The sequence below is a fragment of the Rhea americana genome, unplaced genomic scaffold (genome assembly GCF_003343005.1).
Source record: "Rhea americana isolate MKP2758 unplaced genomic scaffold, rheAme1 scaffold_67, whole genome shotgun sequence".
In the NCBI taxonomy this organism is placed as follows: Eukaryota; Metazoa; Chordata; class Aves; order Rheiformes; family Rheidae; genus Rhea; species Rhea americana.
This window is the reverse complement of record NW_028186834.1, coordinates 2701701-2716574: the sequence shown is the minus strand read 5'-3', so window position 1 is coordinate 2716574 and position 14874 is coordinate 2701701. Positions and strand designations below refer to the sequence as shown.

At 37.8% G+C, this 14874-nt stretch overlaps 1 protein-coding gene across 1 annotated transcript in view; it reads right to left on the bottom strand.

Annotated features, from left to right (window-relative positions):
• The window catches only part of NCKAP5 (NCK associated protein 5), a 350376-nt gene that overhangs the window by 77943 nt on the left and 257559 nt on the right, over window positions 1-14874 (bottom strand). The window contains exons 8-9 of the mRNA XM_085320938.1: window positions 13938-13976; window positions 8715-8834 (exon numbers count right to left, since the gene is read on the bottom strand). Of these exons, the coding sequence (XP_085177064.1) occupies window positions 8715-8834; window positions 13938-13976 (159 nt within the window). The remainder of the gene's footprint in view (window positions 1-8714; window positions 8835-13937; window positions 13977-14874) is intronic.

Below are 14874 nucleotides of genomic sequence, written 5' to 3'. Positions count from 1 at the left end.
ATATTGAATGTATAACAATATAGATAAAATTAATCTTGTTATCTATTACTGTTTATTTTATACAGACACACTTCTGAGTCTTTATCCTTCATTTAAATTTCAAAGTTTTTTAAGATAACCAAAAAGAACCACATATTTAGCTCCATTAGTGCAATAAGACAAAAATGACACACCCATAATAGTACTGATTATATTCCTACACTGCTTTAGAATTTCAACAGATTTTCACTTTACTGCAATGAAGAGAAGCCCTCTAAATCTTTGAATCATTTAATTTTACGCACTCTTTTGCTATTTCATTTGGGAGTTATGGAGTGTGAAATATGCCCCATGACGAGCACACAATTATGCAGCACACCTGTTGTTTGTGCATACTGTACTTAAGAAGGACCTGCACTGGCCACTATTTTATTCCACTGTGTAATTCGCAGTGGGAGGTTTTAACAGTTGACCTGATGACATGAGATTGCATTTTTAAATATAACACATGGCTAGTCCTCCGCAACCTATGAGAACATTAGAACAAATGCATGATAATTTTTTGCTATCAGAATTTCAGCGAGAAATATTTTTCCATCTACAAAAGGAAAACAGAGTGACTCTTGCCTTTAACATGCCGGGTAAGTACCAAAAGTAAATTATAAAAGGCATCAAAACAAGAAATGCATCAGCTACAAAGAGACAAAAAAGAAAACGGATTGGAGCTGGTCCTACAAAAACTTAAGCCCACAAACAACTCATAGACTTCTCACAAAGTTCACAATCTGGAATAAAGGCCATCACCAACCTCTACGCTTTGGCTTTGACCATTTACGCAGGGATTTACATGACGAGTTGCTAACACATCCTGCTAACACATTTAGCAAACGGTGCAGGCTGAAAGAGCACCCAGCAGTTTATTCTCTTTGAGTCAAGCACAGTTATAAGYAAAATATAACTGCATGAAATGAAAAGAAGTGTATCTTTTTAATGCTTATTAGAAGTTTGAAGCATAGGGCATGTCTGAAAAGGAATATACAACAGTAATTCCTTGCTTATTTTCTCAGATTTCTTTCCATATTGAATGCACACAGTAATAGCAAAAAAACATGAAAAACATCGTTCTGCTTAATGACTCTGCCCACATACTTGCCCAAGGTTTCAAATGCCGTATCGGATTCCTGCCATCAAGCATATCATCAGAGATAATAAAAATCCATGCATAAAATAAAAAGAAATCTACAGTTCACTCAGTGTCAGCTGCATGTTTTCCTTTGTCTAAACTAAAATAATACATAGTAAAATCTTACATTTCTTGCTCAGGCCTGTCCCATCAGTCCAGCCCCACTGCTTTCTTGACCCATGCCCAGAGACTGTCGCTGCTCTTCAGAACAATGCCTACATATTTCTTTCAAAACTTACAAAGTATTGCTTTCCTCAACAAAATCGTTTGTAAATATCTCACCACAGATCATTTATGTCTTTCCTAAAGATTATTTACCCATGTGATTTACTATTGTTGTTTTTTCTCTCGTAATTTATTATCATTAGGGTGGTGGAAAAAGCTCATTTTTAGACTTGGTATCTGAAAACTGCATCTTCAGAATTGTATCACAAAATGTCAGGTTGTGTAGATACAGAAAAGTCTGTTAGTGCTTTTATTTGGAATCTCTCAAGGCTAGTTTTAGTTTATGGACACAAGAAATTCTGGCTTTTGGGGGTAATTTTTCTCTTAAAAACATTCTCCTCAGAACTACATGCTTGGTAAGCTTTAGTTAAAGTTTGGTTTTTGTTCTGGGGCAAATTGTTAAGAATTTAGGTGCTGAAATAAGAGACAACAGACTGACAAGAAGGGAGATCACCAAAACACAAATTACAGATGGAGCAAACCTATTGGGTCAGTTGATCTGACTCCCTTATAACAAAATATCATTCTCCACTGAACATTAATTGTCCTTTATTTATGTTGGTTTGAAATGCTGTGAGGGGTAGTGCCCTAACTCTCCTTCCACAGATTATGCCCTGGTCTGCGTGAAAAACTTGGCATGTTCCTCTATGAGCCTGAATTAATTTAGATCCAGCAAAGCACTCTAGCAAACGTTTTAGTTTAAGAATGAGACTTTCACAATTTCCTCAGTCAGAAAAGAAAATGTCAGGACTCTCCTGTATATTACAGACCAGTGTTCTTAAGTGACAAGAAAAGCCTCCTCAGCTATGTCATTCAAGGGATCTCACAAAGCATCTTGGAGGTCTATATACCRAGGCCATCGTTTATGCACTGGCGAGCATCAATCCTTGTGGCCAGTGATGACCCATAGAGAGCCACTGACATTCGTGAGTCTTGGGGCTCTCAGAAAATCTGCTTATCACAGCGGCTCATTCCAAAGCTGGATAGCAAATATCCAGCCTAATCATTTCAGGTATTCTGCTGCTGCTCCGTAGTTGTATTCCAAACTAGAAGCGACACAGCTCAACTTAGGAGGTTTGATGGGGTTGCTTCTGAGTGGGGCATTTCCTTTCCTTCTCTCATCACTAAGGTTGGTCACCATTCACCTAAGCAGTAGGCTCTCATGCATACTTCATATGATTCTTCTGCAATGCTTCTTCAGCATAGATTTGGGGCTCTAAATAGGGCAAGTAAGAAATAYGGTTTTTGATGTATTATTCCATGTTGATGATTTAGCTGAGATAAAATATAAAGATTCAAAGCTTTGTATTTCTGTCTTCTCAGAGGCTGYTGGTGAGTACAGGCATGACAGAAATAGAAAGCAGGCACAGACTGGATTACTGAGATAATGCAAGGCTGGAAATAATGATATCAGCACTTTGAAAGAAGAAATGCTCCCTTAATTTGCTCTGAAAGTCTGAAAAAAATGTTTGAGTGTTCCTTACTAGATTGCTATCTTGAATCCTGATACCCAGAAGCATTCGTTTCACTTGTACGTTGCAACAAGACYGTTCTGTTTCTTGGGACAGGATCTTCATGACAGTAATCCCACGCCTTCACTCCCCTTGACCTGACAAAGTGCTCAAGTAGGCTGCAGTTCACATTCCTCTCCGAGCTGCAACTGGGGCAAAATCCCCCACCTCACTTACTGGTAGCTGCTCTACTAGCAACAAAATTCTTGGATGAAACTTAAGCACTAGTTTAAACTTATATATGTCCAGCTTGCTTTACACTTAAGTGATTACCTTAGCAAGCGAATGAAGTGAAAGTAAGCACATCCTGGAGGATACAAAAGAACAAACGTGAAATAAGAAAATACGGAGGCCAACTGCAGGAATTTCACAGCTTCAGGCCTGATTTGCTGACCTTGGTCTCAGACTGCCCTTAGAGAGCCAGGAGGCACCAGGCAGGACTGGGTAGGCGGCATCCTGTCAGGTGTGAATTATGCTGCTACTCGGCATATAAAGACCCCGTTATTTAAATGCACGCTTCGATGCCAACAAACTGTTCTCTAATCATACCTGATGATCTTTAGCTTCAGTTTCAAACCCTCAAATATTTTCTTTCTGAAATACTTAAATATTCGGTACATCTAGTTGCTGTAAAGCAATGCAACTTCACTTTCGCCCTTCTGCATCCAGACACCATCATGCCTAACGACGTCTGAACGGCAGGTCAGCCTCTGAGGCCGGGCTCTCCATCTCCTGCTGTCAGGTGCAAGGGCAGTTAATTGCCCTCTTTTTCTTCCCATATATTATAATGTCATTGGTGCAATTTACCCCTTCCTGCTAAGTTGTACAACTGTTTCCATCTAAGTATGTGCACTTACTCTCTAACTCATATGTCAGGGCATAGTTGTCAGGTTATTACAAGAGCTAATGTCAATGCAGTTATGATAAAGTAGTTATTATTTAAATTAACCTTCGGAGAATTTAGCGGACCATATCGTAGCGTTCTAGACGAAACTGTAGATATGAAATTAAACAGTGTGGATAGTCCATGAGTAATGAATGAAACTAATCTAGCTAGAGAAACACAAGGAGAAAATAGATGCTTTAAGAGCCATCCCTGCTTTGTTCCAGAGTTGGTAAAGTGGAATTTTTATGAYGGAAATAAAATGGCAACAAAAATATAGTTTGGAATCAGAGATGCTGTAAATCTTATGATTAGCAATATTACTTTATGCCTTTTCAACTATGAAAACTCTATTACTTATTTAATCAGATAAATCAACTCAATAAATGTTGCTACTTGCCACTTTTTAATACCTTTCATTGAAGGTTCCCTGTATGCTTTTTAAACATATGTGACAGCAATCTCTTGGCTGAAAAGTGAAACCAAGACTTCATCCATGGGAAGAATTCAGCTAACATTTACATAAACAGAGAGACATAATATAAAGAAATGATCATGACACTCTATGCAAGTCATTGCTCCTGTAAAGGCAGAATATGTAATTTCACAGTCAGGTTCAATGTCATTGGTTATATTTTCAGCTGTAAGTGGAAAAAGAGGGCTAAGTAGAACAAGAGAGATCTGTGAAAAGATCTGTGTCTCAAGAGAAAGCAGTCGAAGTCCAACAAAGTCAAACGTGTTTGTGAGAAACCAGAGCTAAAAAGTGGAAAAGATCTGTAATTTCGTGATTTTAGTAGTTAAAAGCTTCTATTAACATTGTTTCATTTAGAATTAAATAAGGCAGAATATAGAGTGATATTGATGCCTACTTTAAAAAATATTTCAYTGATGCTATACATGGCTATGGGCAAAGGAGTAGTCCTAAGCTTCACCTGAGGTTTCTTTTTTTCCTACACTTCTATCCTTTCTTTGGACTTACCTTGTCCCTTCGGCAACCTTCTGCGTACCACACTCACAAACCTGCCTCTTCACTTCCTCCCAATTTCATTCCATCCTATTTTAAATCTTTGTCTATTAGTCCAACTATTTCTCCCACTGCCAGATGAAATACAAGGCAGCTAACTAAAATGGAGTTCTTAATTTTCTTTCCAAGCCTCTCTTGCTATGACAGGCAGCATTTCACCTCTTTTCAGCAGCCACGTTCACGAAAGTGAAGGCTGCCAGGGCAGAAGCTACCCCTCAGTGCTGGACCTTAAATAATATCATTGCTCTTCTTCAGATGCTGCTGAGACAGAAACACCCTTCCAAGGCTTCTTCTCTGTAAGGAAGTTGTTTCAGAGAGAAGATTGGCTGAATAAAATAAAATAAAGTACAGTAAAATAAAGTAAAATAAAATAAATTTGTGATCAGATGATCAGGCACCACCTTATTTATCTCCCCTAATACTGGCTCTGTAAATCACACCCTTCAGCTGGAAAGAAAGTCCTCAGAAAGGCATGGTAGCTCTTAAAATCATCTACAATACAAAAGAGGTGATGTAAAAAAGACTGAGTTATCTCTCCCTCCTCTTTGGCATTTTGCATCCTGAGTTACTTAATCTTGAAGGACAGGAATAAGTTACCCTCTGTGCCACAAGCAGTAAGTACACCAAAATTCCTCATGCCAAAAAACTTACATGGCAATCTACATAATCAAATGCCTCAAGAAAACATGCTTATTTCTTTTAAAATATTATCAAACTCTACAATTTCATGAATACTTACATTTTTGGTAAATGCATGAAAGTGTAATACTTAATAGTAGTTTTACAGTGAAGTAATCATGAAAACCTTAACAACATGAATTTTTTTAAATCGGTAGTAATCAGTTTCTCTTTTGATCTGTGTGAGAAGCATGAGGAAAAGCAACACAGTGCAGTAAGTATTATATACAGGACATTATTCTGCACTCGAATTTAAAGCACCCATATAAATCTTTTTATCAGTAAAAGTGTGAATTACAACTTACTCATAGAAGAAGACATACAAATAGTGGATACTTTGCTTAAAATCAAATATACAAAGATATCTATGGTAATGGTGAGTCACTACTTTGAAAGCACCTATGTCCATTATATGGACACTGTATTAGTACGTTATGAAAATAGATTTTTAAAAGTCTGTATTTCTGTTGAGATTTGAGATGTCAAGAAAGTTTATGGTTTGAAAATAATTTTAGTCTTTATTACAGAACTTTTCTAATGCTGATCACAGAACAATTTCATGATGGTGTGTGCAAACAAGCTACAGAAAACAATATGCAGAGAAAGGAACTAATATTATTTATTTTTAGCTTATACTTCTGCAGCATTATTCAAAATTTGTAATTGAGCTGAGTGTGAATACTCCTGGGATGAGATCAGCACGTAAATAAAATTGAACTGTATTGTATCAGTAACAGTACAGGAAAGGTAAATTTTTTTTTWAAAAAAAAGGCCAATTAGCAGTATTTGTCCTTGCACTTTGATTAGGGACATGAATTATTAACTGGAATGCCTTTAACCACTTCTGTAGTACTCCTCTGTATAGCAACATTTTAAAATAAATACTTGGCTACTGCTCTAAACCTGGGATTTATGTATTTCCAAAAAGACGTAATCCTAACTGTTCATCAATTTTATGCAGGCACACAACATTATTTGCTTAATTTCAGTCCTAAGGAAATACCCCTTTTCAGATTTTACGTCTCAGACTGCAAGATCACTGACTACATACCATTTATTCAGGTCCAGGGTAAAGTTAAAAGACAAATTATTTTCTGGAAATTCACAAATCTACTGTTTTCTTTTTCTGTAGAAATGACATACAAAGTGCTTTAACAGAAGTTCTTCATTTTCAGAGGTACGCTGCAACTTGTTCTTTGCCTTTTTCCCCCAGAGGCTTTAAAATCTGCTGATAGCAAGTGCGGGGACACAACAGCACATTTTGCTGCCATCTGGCAGACCTGGACTTTAAGAAAGATCTTGGTTCTCTTTTAACCTTAGTCAATTAAAAACAAAGCACGTGAAAAGGGGAAAAAAAAATCTGTATGTATTAGATAGACCTGTCTGCTGAACTGTGGAGGTGCAATGATGAAAAATAGTTTGAATACATCACGAAAATCTAGTGAATTATTCAGTTCTTTCTTCTACTTGAGGCAGGTTCACCTCTTCCTTTTACCGCACTGACACAATCCAGTTTCAAGGAACTCAAGTCAAAGCCTTGATCCCACTTACTTTGCAGATGTTACCTAACACCTCTGTAACACTCCCAGAATAACCTGGCTTTATTGTTGCAACACCAGGAATCGGGAAGCAGAGCCAATTCTGCAGTAAAAAAAACATGCAATGTGTGACTTTGGTGCAATCTAACCCAATACTAACACAGACTAGAGTCATGAAGTTTGGAGATGGAAAAAAGGAAGAAGAAAAAAAGAACATCTGGAGAAGGAGCAGATGAAGTGACAGTCAAACTAGAAGTGAGCAATAAAGGTTCATGCTGGTGGGGTGGATATGTCACAGACCCTAAATGGATAAAGAGAAATCAGGCCTGCACAGTAACCAGGAATCCACAAAGGATGAACAAGCAGGAAAGGAAGCAGCAGGGAGGAAGAAGAAATCAGAATAACAAAGGTCCTGACCTAGCAACACCTAAAACAAAAGGACATCAGGAGTGCAAACAAGGACCAGAGAGCACCAGCAGAACCCTGACCCCCATGGTGGCCTGCAAGGACTGATCACCTCTGCTCCACGGCTGCTTTGCTGCTTAGAGTAGTTTCTAATTATATTTATGCTGTCCTGCAGTCTCTGCTACCAAAGGCACACATGCTGAGTGCTGGTGATCTGGCGTCGCTCCGCCCGCGCTTTCGAGTTTTGAAGGAAGTCAGTAGGCCTCTTTGCCCTCATGTTGGGAATTCCCTTGCCTTTAAGCACCCATTGGCGAGCAGAGCATGGTATCTCAACAAATGGCTCAAGCTGGTGGGAGCTCATGAGCAGCCCTCAGCTGTTGAGCAACACTGCAAGGACCAGATTTTACCTTGTTTGCATGTACAATATCAGAGGATTAAGTAAGTTACATGCATGATCTCATTTACTTACCTGACATTACCCAGTCAACTTCTACCATGTACTCATGAATTTTTCTCTAATGTTAGCATCAATAATTTATATAATGCTAAAGCCAGAACTTTCCCCAATTTTAGAAACTTGCTTAGTTTTTATTAGTCTTCATTTACTATCCTCCCAGCTCATGGTCACATTTCCTGGAAGAAAACTGCAAGTCAGTTCTTCTGCCACAAAAGGATAATGAGAGGATAGATTATTTCATAATATAATGGATCCTGCCAAATCAAGAGGGAATCTGAACCATCTCTGATTATTCCAGAATGGCAAAGGAGAAGGAGATGGGTCAGTTGGTTCCTGACCTATATTCTCCCATTAAAAATTAAAAAAAAATCACTCTAAGTTTATGAAGATACACTTTAAGTCCTTGCGACAAATATGGCAAAAGTTAAATAAATGGGCTGTCTTCTCACAGGAAATTACACTGCTTACCACCAAGCAGAATGTTAAGAAATTCAAGTTTCTCCCCTGCAGAGGGATAATGAACCCCTATCATTCCATTTATCATAATGAAGAAGGACCTAAAAAGTAAGTTACTCTCCAGGTGGGCTCCTCTCTCCACATTTGCATATAATATATAGCCACAGTTTGTTGGTGTACACTCTCAGTTTCAATGGTGCTGTATTATAGAAACCTGATATTCTTCTAATAAATATAATGTATATCTAACAATATATTAAATCTGTTAACTGTCATTTCCTGCTTATTGACATAACCATAGGAAGAAGCAAAATACTTTATAATTGTGAGAAATATAAAGCTCATAGCCTTCCTTCTGCAAAGACTACTTCCTACCTGAAGGAGGAGGTCAGAGGCTGGCCTGACTCTCTGCTGGAAAAGCACACTTAACGTTCGATTCTGTTGTTCCAAATCAAAAACTCTCGTTTTCAGCTTTATGCATTCCTCCCTCAGATCCTGCAGCACAAGGAAAATAGGAAGCTTAGAAAGAATGTAACAGAAGCACTTAAAAAAGCTTTATGTGATGCCAGATACCAAGAAGAAACAAATATATAACTTGTAAAATACCATAAATCAGAAAAATGCGCTACTTTATTTTCTCTGATTTTTTGATCATCACAGGATAACATTAAAAACCTTGAAATAAGAAATGTAAGTTGCATGAGACATCCTTTTGGAATGTTCTATCAGTATAAAAAGTGACTTTACTAGCAATGTCTTTCATTTTGTAGCCACACTGACACAAAGTAGAAAACAGCAATTAAGATATGAATATTGTAAGGAGCATAAACTATGGAAAAAGCATAAGCTATGCCGTACCAGGAAGAAGTTCAAAGAAGCACTCTGCCTTCAAGGTTCTCTTCTGAAGTCTGATCCCCTCCCTGCTTTTCCTGGAATAACAAGCTCAGCAATGCTGACTGGCTTGCTGTAGACGGTTTACATCTCCACCACCACAACTAGAAACTGCAGAGGTGGCTAAACATGGTAAAACATCTATGTACCTCCAAATTCAGTTGCATATATAATCTTAATTGCCATTTCCAATATGAGATCCCAAAAGGTCTTAAAATCATCCATTAGAAGCAGAGAGAGCGTGTAAAACCTCTGCATTTAAGGCACATGACCTTACTGCCTAAACTGAAAGATGCCCATCTTTCAGCCAAGACAGGTGAGGCAAAGCCAGGTTCATCCCTGCAATGCCCTTTCGATACAGCACAAAAAACCCACCCACCCAACCAACCAACCAAAAAAACCCTTATTTCTGACTTCAGTGTAAAACCTGCTTTTCCTGGCCACTTGAAGGAATACAGGGCTCTCTCAGAAAGAGGATTTTGGAGACATAAAGCGAAATTTTACCCTTAGCCTTTCCACATAATATGTGCAGTTGTCCATTTTGTGGTATGAGGGCTTCATAAATCAGGAAGAGCTGTTTCCTAATAAAGCTTACATAGAAAAACAATCAGCTGTAGCCATATATATCCTTAGAAAAAAAATTTTTTTTAAATCTCCAAAACACTTTTCCACATTCCTTTAAAATTAGGACAGTTGYTACCCTGTGGTATTGCCTAGCTGATTTTACTTTCCACCATATGAAGGTGGAGAAACAGGCCTCTGGATTCCCATATGCTGGACTGTCATTACCATTATCAACTTAATAACCTAACTATATGAGAAAACAACTCAGAGGTGGAAATTACAGTCAGATATAGTCTAAACAACTCTTGCCTACAGAAGCTCTCATCTCCCCATTAACTAGCATCGAGGTTATCAGAGACGAACACACAACAAAATAAGCTCATTCTCAACATTTCAGAGAATTTAAAATATTTTCTTATGCATATAGTATGTATCAAGCTTTAAGAGACTACTAGATAAATAGTTATTTTCACCAGATGCTTTCTCATCTTAATATTTAAGTAGCTATCAGGCTGTGCAAATTAAATGGCTACAGCATCCCAACATGACAAGAAAAAATAATTTGAATTTGATGTTTTGTGAAAACCTAAACCTTTAGTTAGGGAGACCTCTCTCATCTCTGGCCTTACACGAGGCAATCTCTACTAGGAGACTACAAGCATCAAGATTCACCGTTATCTGCCTTTCACAAATAATCAGAGAATTTAAAACAGAGCCCTAGCTGTTACAACAATGTTTAATGGTTCAACCCCACTAAGTGCACTGAAAGGGAAAAATGATTCATGGAAGCTGACAGCATAGAAAAAAAATTGCAATCTTTGCAACGCCTCTGCGCAAAACTTTCTATCTTACAGTTTTACAACCATAAGATTTATGTTTCTCAAACTTTAGACTTTCTGCTAAAACATGAAATACAAGAAAGTAAATTACCAGCCCAGATGCTATAAACTGTGCCATTGGTAGCACCGCTCATAGTACAGATTCAAGAAGTGGAACATTAAGGTAGGAATATTCTGGTAAAATAAAGCTYAGAATGTTAAAATTCTGAAATTACCAATTAATGCAACTAGTAAATGTCTGAAGCATCTAATTCCACTCCTGTGGGAAAAAAAGGCCAGATATTAAGAAAATGATCTCATATATAACTCAGGTATTTCTAGCGTCTCACTACAGTAATAACTGAGCATCTCTCTATTCTTCCTTTTTCTCTTGAGTATCAGACTTACACTTCTACAAAATGGGTCTCAGTGCCAGAAATACTAGAGGTTCCAGAGATATGCTGTTYTTCCTCTGAATGTGCTTCCCCTGTTTTAAGACTTAGTTCAATTCTTTCTTTTTTTTAACTGATGAGAACAAGAAATAACTTTCCTACAGAACCCGGAGTAGAAGAGACCCGGTGTCCTCCTCAAAACCCTCCTGTGCAGGAGGGTAGCATGCAAAGTGCAGATCCACAGATTATAAAATAATTTCATTAAGTGCTGTAACTCAAATTTCAAACTGCTTATCTGGGTCTTACATAGAAGAAAAAAGAAAAAGAAAAATCTAGTGCTCAGCAGTCCTATCATCTTACCTTGGTATAACAAGTCTTTGAATGAAGGGGGAAAGAATGTATGCTTCCAGTAAGTATTACAGCATATCGGTTTGCCTCAAATAATTTTGTTTTTTTTTCTGATGTCTTAATTTCCCAGAGGAAAGATTTTCTATTAGTAAGTAGTAGAAAATCCATACAATTTTGCTACATAAAATGGCGAAATTTTGCTGTGAGGCTAATTCAGTACAAATCACAATTTCATGCACTTTCTCCATAATCCCAGTAAAGAAACTTACTCTCACATTAGAGAAATTTGATATGCATTGTAACAAACGATAAACTTGAAAACTGCACACTTAGGCCTGTAATTCCATCGCAAGGTTTCCATGACATTGATAAATCACTCAAGCTTCGCTCACTCAATTTGTGTCACCAGAATCCCTCAGTGGAATCAGCATCTTTCCACATGCTGGTGAGTACACAGTGCTTTATTCGTCACATCAGACTATGTATTTAATTTAAACAATAATTAGTCCTTGAGGGACAACTGCAAATTCAAAGGAAAGCCTATGCAGTATGCGTTACTGTACAGAATCACTCTTCTCGATTTTCTGAAAGCTCCCTGCTCCTCTTCGTCTCGCTGTGCCCCAGAGGTGTGTTATCTCTCTGTGGCATGACTGGCTCTGTCTTAGTGCTTAGCTGCGCTATGCTAGATTTATCTGTTTACTAGTTATTATTCGGATTCAGATATCTGCCTATTTGGAACTGGTGTGAGGAGTCCAATTTCCTCTTTATTGTATGCTATTGTCTTCCTGCCCCTTCCTACAAAAGAGCTTGTATCAATGGTGTCAAGAGCACTGTAACGGTTAATATTCATCAGCATATAGAAGAGCACCCTCTTTTTTCTTTCTATGGATATTAAATCAGCTGCTATTACTCAGTAATAGGTAAGCAGCTGTTAAATCCCATCAGTACTTAGTAAATCACTTTATTAAATGTATTCAAATCTGTTTTATTGCATCCATATGAACTSCTTGGTTCCTATGGGTTTGGGAGGATTCATTACTGAGAAATAAGCAGCCATCAAAATGCCTGATGCCCTTGCAGAGGGATACAGGAAGCTCCTCCCTTCTTTTGAAAAGCACCCATAATATTCCTAAACTAGAGATTAATAAATTGAGACCTAATCCTCTAGCAAATCACATATGGTTTTAAGTTACAAAATGTGGATCRTGTTTATGTGTATTTACAGATGAAGAAATGCCTTCATTCCTAGTTAAGCTGTATCAGTACACAGATTTGKTTTTTGTTTTTGTTGTTGTTTTTCGCTAGCTGAAGTTATGTTTCCGAAASTTGTTGCAGCAATAGCTCTGGGGACAGCAGCCCTCTGATGATGCACAACCCAAACAGCAGGCRTGCATCCAGGGTCTGTGCAGAGCAACACGGCCCAGACAGCAGCACTGACAAATCCCCTCCATGCCTCAACACCGCCAGTGCCTGTAGGGTAATACCCCTCGCACGGAGTGAAGGCTCTGTTGTGCTGTCAAAAAATCACGGGATTGAACAAAGATATGTTGATCCCCAGCCTGCAGTGGTAGCTACTCTGTGGTCAGACCTCTTGGGCAAAGGGATTTGGGGAATATTATCAATTCCGGATTCCAGGTGCCCGTTTGGGCTACATGTGTGTGTCACCTGTATCACCAGCAACTGCACCTACAGGAGTGTCATGTCTCTCACCCATGCGCCCCGTCTGCACCGCTCTGCCCTCCCTTCGGTCTATCTGGGCAGCTGACTATTTCTGTGTAGATGTAGTACCTTCCTTTTGTCTCTGTTAAATTCCATCCTACTTTTTTCCAGATTGCTTCCTCATTTTGCCATGATCATTCTACATCTACTCCTCCCATTAGGTTCATCTGAAAACGCAGTAACCACACCATATTCAATCATTTGGAGTGCAAATGAACACTTCAGACATAACAGACCTTCACAGAAGCCTCAGTGAATCTTCTCATTTTGACAGATTTGCAACCACCCTGCAYGAATTTCATCTACACAATACTTCCCTTGCTTGCCTAGGAGAATGGGGCATGAGACTATCAAAAGCTTTTTAAAGACAGAATATATGATGTCTATCACTGCTTCCCAGACCACAAATAGAATAGCTAAATCTCTGCTCTAGACAGTGACTTCTGTTTTATTCAGAGAAGCCCAGGCCCATACCATGAAGCCTTTCCTTTCATTGAATGTGTGAGTGAAAATGCCAACTACTGACTTGGATTTTTTATCCAAGAGAGAGAACTCATCATGTTTAGGGAACGGAAAAAATCACCTTCTAGGAAGGATTTCCAGACACTGTTTCTCAATATGGGCAAAAATAAGAATTGGATATGGGTTCTCTATGATCAGGCCTTAAAAATGTAAGGTCTCACAATATTTTATTCACTTGGATTTAGGAAAAAAAAAAGAATTGAGGCCTGATGTGTTGCAGCTATGGTAGGTAAATATATAAACACCATTTGAAAATTATATCCTAAATTAGAATATACATCTAAGTGAATAATAAACATCTGTAAGCTTTTAAGTTATACCAAAATACTCAAACCACAACTTACCTTTTGAGTAAGTAGAGCCTGGACAACCTGATTAGCTACCTGAAATAAATAAATAAATAACATAGTTTAAGTATGTTATCATGTACACTTATTTATGAAAATACCTTCTTTTGTGGCTTTACAATCCCCTTKCCCTCTACAATCACCACTAATTCTAGTATTTTCATTAGATAATACTAGTAAGACTATACAAAATCCATGTAATTACTTGTGTGCTAGTCCTTATTTCAAAACAAACTTCTATGTCTTATCAATTGTAGTACGTTACRATGCACATTTGCTTAACTTCTGTCATTTCTTCTTTGGATTAGATTAAAATTTCATGGTCCTATATGCAGCTCATGTGCATCAGCATGGATTGACTGAATTCACTAGAGCTGACTTTTACCAGCTGAGGATGTAGTCCTGAATGTTATCATGAAGTTTAATTGTTTCTTGATGCAATATTGACAAAATGGTACATCTATCATGACAAGYAGAAACCATTAAGTGCCACAGAAAATTAAAGTACCTACTGTCATCAGAAGGTGGTTGGAAGGCATTCATACCACACAGCATAATAGACTTGAATCAGATTACACAGCATTGATTAGTAGAACTATATATTCAACAGGGAATTTCTGAAGTTATCTTATACATCTTTTCTAATTTATACTTGCCAAGGGAAGGAGGAACAGAAAGAGGGGCCAAGATAAGTTCTTTTTGTTGCTGATGTCTAAACTGGGTATTTCATTTTAGTATTGCCATAATCTAATGTAAATTAATACCACATATGCACATACTATCACACAATGTTTCTTTGCTCTTATATYTAAGCAGAGCAACCATAAATCTCAATCCATGCACAAAGAGATAGTAGTTACAATTTCTTTGTTTTAGGATTTCCAAAATTACAGTAAAGTACATAAGGATGTCATTTGGAAGTTCAAAACTGCAT